Source organism: Lissotriton helveticus, chromosome 12 (assembly GCF_964261635.1).
Source record: "Lissotriton helveticus chromosome 12, aLisHel1.1, whole genome shotgun sequence".
NCBI lineage: Eukaryota > Metazoa > Chordata > Amphibia > Caudata > Salamandridae > Lissotriton > Lissotriton helveticus.
Window position 1 is genome coordinate 77,257,896 of NC_136073.1, and position 12,492 is coordinate 77,270,387.

General features: G+C 45.7%; 1 protein-coding gene across 8 annotated transcripts in view; it reads left to right on the forward strand.

Moving 5' to 3' along the window:
- Positions 1-12,492, forward strand: part of CHD3 (chromodomain helicase DNA binding protein 3) — a 1,139,027-nt gene that overhangs the window by 326,411 nt on the left and 800,124 nt on the right. For all 8 annotated transcript variants that reach the window (XM_078670235.1, XM_078670239.1, XM_078670240.1 and 5 more), the window contains exon 10: positions 2,254-2,457. In XM_078670235.1, the coding sequence (XP_078526361.1) occupies positions 2,254-2,457 (204 nt within the window). The remainder of the gene's footprint in view (positions 1-2,253; positions 2,458-12,492) is intronic.

Below are 12,492 nucleotides of genomic sequence, written 5' to 3' on the forward strand. Positions count from 1 at the left end.
ACCTCTGTAAAACCTCTGTGGATCCACTGGATTCTGTGCACACTATAGCTTACTTTGGAATAGTACATACAGAGCCAGCTTCCTACAGTAGATGAGAGTTACACTTTGTGCATTCCTCTAGACAGACACAAACACATGAAGAGTAGGTGTGACAGAGAACTCATCTGCATTCTGATCTTCCTGGGAAGGAAGAGAGGGGGTAGCTGAGATTTATTTACCTGAATAGGCAGTGTCCTGTTTCCCACACAAATGGCTGATTACCCCTCACTGATTGTCTGCTGCCAGGGCTGAGAAGAACGGACCTTGTTTCACTACAAAGACACTTCTTTAAAGTAACCCCCACTCAAAGGCACAACTTGGTATAGGTACTGGGTCTTTGACCCTGCCAAGACAAGACACTTCTGGACCTACAACTGGACTATGTCAGAAGAACTGGTGTGCTGCATCAAGGGCTGATACTCTGCTGGACTGCTGACCTGGAAGGCTTGCCTTTCTGCTGTTCTGCCCTGCTGCTCTCTGACCCTGCTGAAGGAGAGCTGAACTGTGCCTTGGTTCTGAAGGGCTTGTGGGCTTGGCTCTTGTTGCCTGAGAGTCAGGGATATCAAAGGTCTCTACTCCTGCTCCTGTGCCTGGTTTATTGGATGTGGACCCAGATACTTGCATCATAGAAATCAACGCACCTCCAGTCTGTGTGTAGAAGAACTGGTACATTGACCCTGTTGCGGGAGTAGAACACGGGGCATCACACTCGGAACCACCACATTATGTCCGAAACCACCGCTTTTGAACCAATGCATTGCCATCACTATGTGGAGAAGATCGACGCATTGTCCCTCCAGCGTGGATGAACCCGCCGCATCGTCTTTGGTGCCATTGCACTCAGAAGCAGCTCTTCCCTCAATGGACCCTGATTCATCGCCACAATTGTGTGAAGAAAATTGACGTATCACCTCAACTGCTGGCCCAACATTGATGCATCACTCGACTGCACCCCAGATCTCACTGTTGCGACCAGGATCAAGGTACTCTGTTCACCGGGCCAGTGTGGCACTTGTCCTTGGCCTGTGCTCCATTGCTGTCAGCCTGCCTTTTAACTTTGCCCTGGTCCAGCACTACTTCCAAGTAACCCCTAAAGTGCTATTGCTCTTAAGTGCTATTTTTACACTCATTCTTTTAAAATTCATATCTTGACTTGTACTATTGGAATTTTGTTGTTACGGTCTTGTTTTGTTCAGAATATGACAATCACATTTTCTAAACCTGTGTGGAGTCTTTTTGTGGTGTTTTCATTGTGTTACTGTGTGTGTGTGTGTGTTGCACAAATACTTTACACATTTCCTCTTTAGATAAGCCTAACTGCTCTGTGCCAAGCTACCAGAAGGTGAGCACAGGTTTTCTTTTAGCGTGTATCTAGGTTACCCTGACGAGTGATTGTTTCTGCTTGTACAGGGTGCATACTCTGACAGCCAGAAACCCCATTTCTAACACCCTCCATATCCACAACTTCTACTGACATGCCGGCGGGGCATGAGGGATCCAACTTCCTATTTGCCTGAGAAAAAACTGTTCCTCAAGTTTGTTGTTAAAATGAGATTAGGTGGGAACTGACATTGGAGTGCATTACAGACTTCAGTGACATTTAGTTGAGTGACATCACATGCCTGTTTCCCTCAGTGTTTTTCTTTTACTTTTAAAAAGGGGCTGGGTAGAGTACATTAGCTACACCATATGCTTTTCAATGTGTATCCCTTCAATTAGATTTTTTAGAAACATAATAGAACCCGATTTGGTGTTACATGTATTCTAAAATTGTTACACTTCCGGTTGAAAAAGTTTTCTGGAATAACCTTTCCTTCTTTGCACTGTGTCTTATCCTCATGGCTAAAGTACCCTCAGATCAATCATACAAAATATCCTTGCTTTCAACAGCACCTTCATGACTTCTTAAATAATTCGTTATTTTCAGGTACATTATTTATGTATTATGTATCATTTCCACTGGTCCTATTCAGTCTCACCTCTTGAAAATTCCACAACTGAATGACTCTGATTTTTTAGAGATTCAGTGTTACAGCTTGAGTTCTTCGTATTCCTCTATTGTTTTCCTCTATACCAGGTTAAGTTCTACTTTGCTTAATTTGCTTGTTCGTTTTGCTCAAATGAGTAATAGACAGTCAAGCATGAGGCGTACACCTCAACTCCTGTTTATCCTATTTATATAAAATTAATTCATTTTATCTCTTGGGTCTGCAGTGTCCACATCTAAAGGGCCGAGTGCAGAAGATTCTACACTGGCAATGGGGGGAACCACCCTCCCCAGTTGCTGGACCTAAAATGGAGGAAGAAAGCCCAGAGGAGCCAGTCAACAAAAAGCTCCAAGGCCGTTCGGAACGTGAATTCTTTGTCAAGTGGGCTGGCCTGTCCTACTGGCACTGCTCCTGGATTAAGGAACTGCAGGTATGGTTAGATCACAGACCTTTTTGACCAGCACTGACTCTATCCAACAACACGTTATTATTCAATGTTTGTAAGATATTAATGTTTTGTATCGGAGTATTTAGCCGAAATGAAAGTTGTTGGTTTTTTGTTTGAGAAACTGAACGGCTTAACTTATGGTATTTAATTTCTATTTTGAAGGTATTTTATGTAGTGCAAAATACAGCTTCAATTAAGTTCTGCTTATTTCAGAGAACCTATAATTGTGTAGCAGTTTCGGTTCTGTAGAGAAAACATTGTCTAGTATTGTATTTGCATAGGCTTGAATCTTTCCGTTATCAGCCTTGGGACCCTTCTGTATCTTTAAAACAGCAATAAACAGAGTTTTAGTTGGTCTAGCCACCAAAAGATGTGTCTATTCAATACACCTTCATCTCTTTTGAAACTGCCTGAACTTCAGCACTTGCGTTGAATCTGCTGGGCATTCCTATTCCTCGAGAGGTCACCACAGCTCAGATTTTCCCCCACTTGTCATGTGATGGAGTCCCGGATTAGTCCTCTGCTTTTAATCAGGATACAGTGTGTTGACTCTGCTTATGCACAGCCTGCTGTCTAATTTTGAAGTACATCTCACACAATTGCTGTGGGTTCCTCTAGATATCAACACATTGCTGGTGAATCATACACCAAAATTGGTCCCATCAGGGATAAGTAACTTGTCCTGCTTTTCCACACAGTATGGAGTACCTGACAGTGGGGCAGGCTCTGCATTTAAAGGGGCATCACACTATATCCTGATATGTTTATGTCTGGAAAGTCAGGGTCAGACAGTCTTTAGCACTGCTGCGAAGTCTACGCATTTGGACGCTCTGGATCTCTGAGTGTGTCAGGTCAGCACCCAGTCCAGCAGCTAGCTCCCTTCTCAGTGCTGTGTTGGAAAACAACTTATTGCATCCAGAGAATCTTCCATTCACACCAGTGGATCTTCAGAATCAGCAAACAACCCCCAGGGCAACTCGACTCATTTCCGCCTCGAGCTTCATTTCCTCTGGACTCTTCCATGGGACTATTGCGAATACACCGGAGACAACATTATGGAATGCATTCCATTTAGTTTTATGATACGTGTAATTTGAAAAATATCCTTAGCCCAACCACCACAATATCTGCAAACTCTGCCTCCCCCAGATCACGTTGGGTCATCCTGCAATGCCTGTCTTGCCTTCTGCTGTAATAAGACTCTCCAGCATCATAGGGAGAGAAGGTGGGCATACCACAACATGTTGCGGTAAGTGTTGTAGGAAATGCCCCACATTTTGACACTGAAGACAATCCTGGCACCCAGAAGGAAGAGGCTGGTCCCCCGGCATCCCGCCATGGCAAGCTCGAGAGGCATGCTTCTCCGATGGCTCTGACATCGAGGAGGATATTGAGTTTTTTGAGCCAGAGGTTCAACATGACACACTCAGGATCCTAGACAAAATTAACGTTACATTTATAAATTGCACCTTAAGTTAATTCTCAAGCCCTTAAATGGTCAATGGCTGAGGCAGAGCACTGCCCCGGTGGGAGTCGAGCTTTGAACCTGGAGCCGAGCCAGAAACAGCATAGCTGGGGCACCTCGTACTTGAGAGGTTGCATTGACGCTCTTGATTCTCCACTGAAAGGCACCTGAGCACTCCACAATGCGCATGCCTCTGGCATCGAAAAGCGACAATCCACATCAATTTACCCCATCACAGGCAAGAAGCTGTTAAAAAAACCTCTTTTGGAGCTGAAGCTGCTGCAGTCAAAGAGACCTGCTCAGCTACTGCCACTGAGACTGAGTCCGATACCACTCTTGACACCTATATCAGACATGCCGGAAGGTTTCATCTTTGAAAATCTGGCAGATGTTCTGGATAAAAAAAAAAAGGTCTTCATCCACCTCGACCATGGACAGGACTCAGTTGCATACCAAAAAAGAGATGCCTCGCTTTTAAGGATGAGCTGCAGGTTCTGCACCTTTATTCCTATAAAGGTTCTAGACTCCACCACTTGTCCTACAGGCGTCCCACCACCACCATTCACAACCCCTCCTCCATCACCACCACTCACACCACACTTGCCTCCATGTCAACCACAGAATTCAGATTCAGACACAGACAGTCTATATTATCCCCACAACCCATACAAGGGCCCATTTAGGCAATTGAAGAATTATGTGATGGACCCACAGGATGACTCTGTCATTGTGCCATACCGTCTCAGACCATCCCTACCAGATGACACATCATCATACCGTGCAATAATTCATAGGACAACCCAGCATCACTACATAAATCTACATATGGTGGAATATGAGGATGCCTTTCTAGTTGAGACCATGTACAGAAGTAAATGCACTGTACACTAATTAACCATGTTTAAGGAGATGCTGAAGTGTGCCAGAGAGAGTTTTAGAGCCCTGGTAAAGGCTTAGCGGGTAACCCTACGCATAGGAAAAAAACACACTTCTGCTCCAGGTGAACCAATACATATTAGGGAACAGGCAGTTCCAGAATCCCATGGGAGGGCCTCTGCACAGGCCATGGGAGACTCCCTTGCCTGACAAGGAATCAAAAAAGATTGACATGATAGGCTAGCGGGTTGCGCCTGGGCCTGGCACACATTGGCCTATTGCGAACTTGTTAGCCCTCCTTTGCAGATACAGTAGATACCACTGGGAGATGCTGGGGAAGCACCTACCAGAGATCCACTGGAAAAGTGGACAAGAATAGGTTGCTGGCATCAACACTACTAGCAACACTAATATGAGGTGTGCCCTCAATACAGCAGAAACAGCAGTGAGGGCCCTCAGTATCAGTCCTTAGCAGAACGCCTGGCTTAGGGTATCAGGATTTAGACCAGTGGTGCATCAGCACATATTAGACATTCCCTTCTCAGCGAAGATCTGCTCAGCCTTCGGTTGGACCAGATGCTTGAGAAAAAAAGGAGGGCACAACATAGCCAAGTCCATGGGTGCTCTTCAGTCCCCCGTCCCAGGTCAGTCGTCAGAAAGCAACAAACTAGGGTAAGTGCCAAACTACAGGGCTCAAATTAAAGACCTTCTTATCAGCCATACCAGCAGTCCTTTCAGAAACCTCAACAGCCCAAGCCCTTCCACAGAGGCACCTGTAGCGGGAGTGGGCAGGGCATAGGCAGAAGTAGCTCTGCTAGAGGCTCGTCTGTTGCAAAGCAGTGCCTCTTCCCTCCCTCAATCATGTAACACCGGTCAGGGGAGGGCTGAGGCATTTCCTATTTCAGTAGGAAAACATCACCTCATGTCAATGGGCACTCTCCTTTGTGCAGGAAGGTTACTCCACACACAATATCCCACCTTGTTCATACCTTTTTGGAAGAAGAGGTTCAGGCACTCTTACAAAAGGGTGCAATGGAACCAGCACCTGCACACCACCACAAGCACTACCAGTCCTCTCCCTACTGTGCCAAGGTGACTTCATGTCAACCCTGGATCTGAAATATGTGTACTTTAATTTTCGATCCACTCAGAGCATCATCAGTACCTTAGCTTCTTGGTAAGTGTCAGATTCTACCAGTTCAAGGTGTTACCTTTTAAAGTCAGCTCCAAGGGTGTGGCATAGAATGGAGTGATTTACAGTGTAATAGCATACAGTGGATTGTCGTAGAGTGGAGTGGCATACACTGGAATAGTGTCCAGTGCAGTGATATACACTGAAGAGGCTTACAGTGAAATGGCATAGAGTACAATAGCGTAGAGTGTAGTATTGTAGACTGGAGTAGCGTAAACTGGAGTACCTTTAGAGAGGAGAGAGATACAGTGGAGTGGCGTAGACTGTAGTCATCGAATGGATTGGTGTGGAGTGAAATAGCATATAGTGTAGTGGTGTAGAGTGTAGTGTAGTAGAGTAGAGTTGCATACAGTGGATAAATGTAGAGTAGCATATAGTGGAGTGGTGCATATTGGAGTGACGCGGAGTGGAGCGGCTGAGATTGGAGTGTGGTAATTGAAACAGACGTAGCATGAAAGTTTGTGAACGGATGTAGATGTAATGTGTCAGGAATATACATTCTCCAGTATTGGATCTTTCATAGATTCACATGCTTGAATCATTCCCCATCGTCGAAGTGGCAGTCCCACGGAATTATAGTAAAGCAGTAAGTAATAGTATTATCGGCTATAATGGCAATGATAAGTCAGTTTAATAGCCTATGTTTGTCCTTTTAAACTTGAACTTTAACTAGTCGGGCAACAGCACCCACTAGAACCTTCCCCATAGAGGCTGATTGCCTGAGATGTTCTACCGTACGTCGTGTGAAGGGAGTATCCCTGAGGTCTACTCAGTTTTTTCTTCACTTCAACTTCAGAAAGCATCTAGATGTCTGATTCTTCAGAAAAAGGACTATTTAGATCCAACATATCTTATGGGAAAAAGAGATTACATGTGGGTGACCCACAAAAGGACTGCTGTTATTGTCTTCCTCCTCAGCATAAAATCAAGGATTGTAAGGTATGTTGCACTTTTTCATCTAACACACTGAAGAACAGAGATGCAAGACTTCTGTTTTGGCTCCAGAAGCTAAAAACTACTTCCTCAGGTGGGGAAAGTGATGCTTCTGATAATTCCTGCAAGAGGAAAAGGCCCCATGACCAAGGGACCTCTTAGGAAAGCAAAAAGACCCAATAGTCTTCAAATCATGGGTCAAAAAAGGGAGAAACAACAAAAACATTCGCCTCCTCTGAGCCTTCCACAGCATTGGCTAAGTCTTCTGACCATCTGCATACTTATTCAGAACTATCGACGACAAAACCAACTATCAAAGTAAAGCCGCTGTTGAAAACTTCTGCATTGACGGCGCTGTAATTGACGACCACTACAGCGAAACTTACCACTGTCTCGTCGACGAAAACTACGTCCACGCAAAAGACGACCATTTCCTCCGTCAGTGGTCAATGCTGTCGACGAATATTAACACAGCTCTACTGTTGACGAAGCCATTGTTGATGAAGCAATCGTCGTCGGCGCCACTGTGTACGAGACTATCGTCGTTGGGCACACCATCAACAGCAACCGATCCTTATATTCCATCGTCAACGACACCATCAACAAATGTAAAAGTCACAAAGACCTTCTTAAGGCCTCAAGATACTTCCCCCAGCAAGGTTTCACCATATCCTCCTAGTTGCTTGCTCAAAATGGATAATTCAGAGTATGAAGGACCGTTTGGCGATGCACACAGTCCTTTTAAATTGCAAGTGAAACATCAGGGTGATGAGGATGACGAAGAAGAAGAACAGTGTTATTATGGCCATTATTACAGTCCTCAAGCAAGGCCCAAGTACTGATACTACCATCATTATCCACCTGCACCAACTGTAGCTCAAGTACCACTCTCATTGGTAGAAGATCTACAAGCTATGCTCCAGGATTATTGTAGAAGGCTTCCCGAACCTTCCTCAATCCACCAGCACCTCCTCCTCCACCTACACATGTATCAGCGACACCAGGGCCTCCTCCCCCACTTGTGACAACAAGAATAACACCTGCCTCTAATATTGACGCACCACCAAGGGATGATCCATCCTCCTCTGACGATGACAGCGAAGAGAGTGAAATTCTCAACACCCATCCACCTCATGATGAGTGGGATTAGTAAGTGGTACACACTCCGTCGCCACCATCACAGCATGCTCATATTCCCCTCTGGAAGACATCAGGGGTTGCAATAATTTAATGGAAAGAGCTGCAGCATGATTCGACTTGCCTGTTTATGTGAAGGAATCAGATTTCTTCCTTTATGACTTTAAGGAGTAAGTCCGCAAGTCTGTCTGAGCTATCCCCTTAATTTTCCTCATTTGGGAATAAGGAATTAATATAAGGAATTTAGTATCAGCTGTAGTGCCACGCATCTACAGGAAATACAAAGCACCTGAGGAGGTTTATGCTTGCCTCATTGGGCATCCCAAAGCTGATTCAGTGGTTTCACAAGCTGCTCAACAATGTTCAAAGAATCCTACTACTCCAATTTCTGCTCCACCTGACAAAGAGGACAGATGCCTAGATAACATTGGGATATGCTTCTCCACTATGTCTGCCATTACAATTAGTGCAGCCAACTCTTGAGCCATTCTAGGCCGTTACGATCAACAGATGTAGTCCGACATCGGCACCTTGATGGATCTAGTGCCTGAGAACAGGAAGTCGGAGTCATGGATGATTTTACAAGAAGGACATCTTCCGAAATTATTCATTGTGCGATGGATATTGTTTCCACTGGATTTCGACAATTGGCTGGAGCAGGTGTTTGCCGAGGCAGGGCTGGTTAAAGTCTACATCGTTTAGACCAGAAGTCCAATCTAAAATATTCAATATGACATAAGTTGGAGACGGTATTTGGAAAACACATCGATGACGCTCTGCTCGCCATCAAGACTGACTCAGATACTGCAAATTCATTGGGCACATTTCCAGTTCTGAAAATGTCCCTTTCGAGGAGCACGAGTCAGAGGCTTCCCTTCCTACAGAGGAAGTTACCAACTTTACCATAAGTACTAGCCCTATCAATCTCAGTTTAGACCTAATCAACAGCAGCAATACTGTCCTCGACCTGCAGTGGCCCATACAAGGCACACAGCACAGCGTAAGCAATCCACCTACTCTAGAGACGTCACTGGTAAACAGTGACCTCGATTAGGTGCCAGCTACCTTCCCCATACTCATCCTGTAGGGGCGAGCATTTCCAAACATCTTCATCAATGGAGGGAATTAACTACAGACAAATGGGTACTGGACCTGGTGACCTATGGTCACACACTTAAGTTTATACAAACACCTTAAAATAGACCAACAAAAGGTGTGCACCCCTCATCTTCACTTATTGTGGAAAGAGGCCCTCATCATTCTCGCCAGGGCTCCATTGAGCGAGTATCCTTCAACCAGAGGAACACAGGTTCTACTCTAGTTTTTTCCTCGTCAAGAAATCAGGAGAGTGAAAAGCCATTGTGGATCTCAGAATACTCAACATATTCCTCAGATAGCAATTGTTCCGTATGGTCATTCTGTCAGACATTCTGCATCTCCTAAACCATGGGGATTATATAATGACTCTCAATTTACAGGATGCATATTTTCACATTCCCATGCACCCCAATCATCGCAAGTAACTTTGAATCACTGTAGCTGGCACCCATTACCAGTTCAAGGTCCTACCATTCGGCCTCAAATTAACCCCCTGAATTTTCACTAAATGCCTGGCATCAGTTGCAGCAGTCCTCAGAAGACGCGGTCACCAGGTACTCCTCTACCTGAACAACTGGTTGCTAAAAGCACAAACACCTATGCAAACCTCCAAGGCCACACAAAGTTTGCATGGCACTGTTTCACAAATTGGACCTCATACTGAATCTTCAAAAGGTGTCTACTGTTCCACAACAGAAGATAACATTTCAAGGATACACCCTAGATACCAGGAAGCACAAAGTCTTTCTTTCCCTAGAGAGACAACAAAGATTACTTCAGCTAGCCCTCAAAGTTTCCAAAAGAAGGTCCGCTTCAGTGCGTCTGTACAAATAATTGCTAGGGATCATATCATCTGCAATAAATCATACCCTTAACATGCCTGAAGATGAGACCTTTGCATGAGGACCTACAACTCCAGTGTATTCAAATAGAAGGGCCTTATCAAGATAACTCTGACAATGGTCCAAGCTCTCACCTGGTGGACCCATGCTTCCCACATCACCAAAGGCCTCACAATTCTGCCGTTAATACCGGAGTTCACCATAACAACCTACGCCTCCTTGGAAGGTCGGGTGGACATCTACAGGATCAACAAAACCTGTGGAAATGGTCTACTTCCCAAAAGTTCATGCATATAAACTTATTAGAACTTAGTCATTTCCCTCACTCTCCAGTCTTTCTTACTTTGCATACAGGGATTATCAGTGCTGGTACCTACAGACAAAACGACCAATATGCACTATATAAACAAACAAGGAGGGACAAGATCCCTGGGTCTCTTCCAGGAATCCCAAGGCCTATAGCACTGGCTAACAACACATAACATCACCCTCAAGGCAGAGCATGGTGCAGGAACAGCCAATACTTTAGCGGACACGCTCAGCAGGTCCCTCCAAATTTGCCACGAATGGGAGAAGAATCAGGAAGAGTTGAACAAAAGTTTTCAACTTTGGGGCAAACCGGAGCTAGACCTCTTCACCACCAGCGTCAACAGCAAATGCCATTTTTTTTTGTTTAACTTTGTTTTATTGAATTTCAAGAACATCAGCCATTATGCATTACAATAATCCATGCCCCTTTCGAATCCCCATGGCTAATGACCTAACCCACACCCTGAAGAGAAAGTGTTCAGGCCTCTAAGTCACAGGGATATAATGTGTCCATGAGAGCATGTCCAGGTCGAGCAACGCTAATCTGCAAACCCAGCCGTTCCAATAAACTACAACAAACCCCCCCATCCCCAACCCCCCTCCCTCCCACCCTCCCCCCCCTGTGTGCCGTATCCCTGCCCTTTAAAGGTTCCAAGTCAGAGAGCCGGCTCATTTCTGATTGTTGGGGGCGTCATCTGAAGAAGATTTGTCCGTGAGCCGCAGGAGGCGGGGGTATTTCGGACACGTAATTTCGTTGAATTCCTTGGCTAAGAGGGAGAGGAAGGGCTGCTAAATGGTGGCAAATGATGCGGTGGATTGGGTAAGGGGTGCTTGAATCTGCTCCATGCCCACTATGTACCACAGCTTATGTAACCAACCCGTGTGTTTGGGACGCCTAGTAGTTCCTCAGAGCGATAGGATCTGTTGTACTGCAGCCCCCATCGCTAACCCCATTTGCTTCCCCCTACTTGACTTTAGTGGGAATGTGAGTGCGTTTGGTAACCTATAGGATTGTGTAGGTGGGGAAACTGGGAATTTCTGTGTCAAATTGTGTGTCGATATCTTTAAGTACTGCCGTCCAATAGTCCGTCACCTCTTTGCAGTCCCATAATAAGTGGGTCGGCGTCCCTATTTCGTCACACCCCTTCCAGCAAGTGGGGCTGAGGTTTAGGTTACTTTTATTAAGTCGTGCTGGTGTCAAGTACCAATAAGTCGTGATCTTAACTGCTGTTTCCCTACTGGCAGTGTTCCTGGCTGTGTGATGGGCCCTGTAGTATATGGCTTGCCATTCTTTGTCAGAGAGGCTTCTCCCTAATTCGATTTCCCATCTTTTCTGGTCTGCGGAGCGTTGCGTGAGAGGCGATGGGCTGATCATCTTGTATAGGTCTGTAAACGCTTGTCGGTCAGTTTTTTAGTAAAGAGCCATTTCTCATAAGTCGAGAGTTGCCTGCTGACCAACGGGCGAGTTTCGGGCTGTGTCAAGCAGTGCCTGATCTGAAAATATTGGTATCGTCGTGTTGCTTGCAGATCATGCAGTTCCGTTAGGTCAGTGAGTTGAATGAAGCCCTCCAGGTCGAACAGGTGGCCCGCAGACCTGCATTCAGAATTTCTCCACTGCCCGAACGCCCATTCCTCTAGCCCTGGAACGAAGGCTGGGTTGTCAACAGCGGCATTATAGGGGAAGGGAAGGTGGTGAGCCCACTTCTGACCGCCACCGTATCCCATACCCGCAGTACCGTACAGGTGATGGGAGACCTACTGATGTATGTCGGCCTGTCGGAACGTTTCAGGAATGGGATTTTCCAGAATGACGTTTGCGCCATCGCTCTGTCTTGGAAGAGCCATATCTTCTCTAATTTGGGGTGGTTCCACTCTAATAAATATCGCAACTGCGTTGCCTGAAAATACCTCTGCGAGTTAGGGATCCCCACTCCTCCCTCGAGCAGGGCGAGGTGGGCAAGTTCTCTCGCATCCGTGGGTGTTTCCCGGCCCAAATAAAATGTAACGTGTCCTGTAATTTCTTTAACATTCCCAGCGGGGTCACTGGAATGGTCTGAAATATATAGATGATTTTGGGGAGGATGGATATTTTGACAGCTGCAACCCGCCCCAGAAGTGACAGTGGCTGTTGCTGCCATGTTCTCAGGTCTCCTTGTATTTGGGAG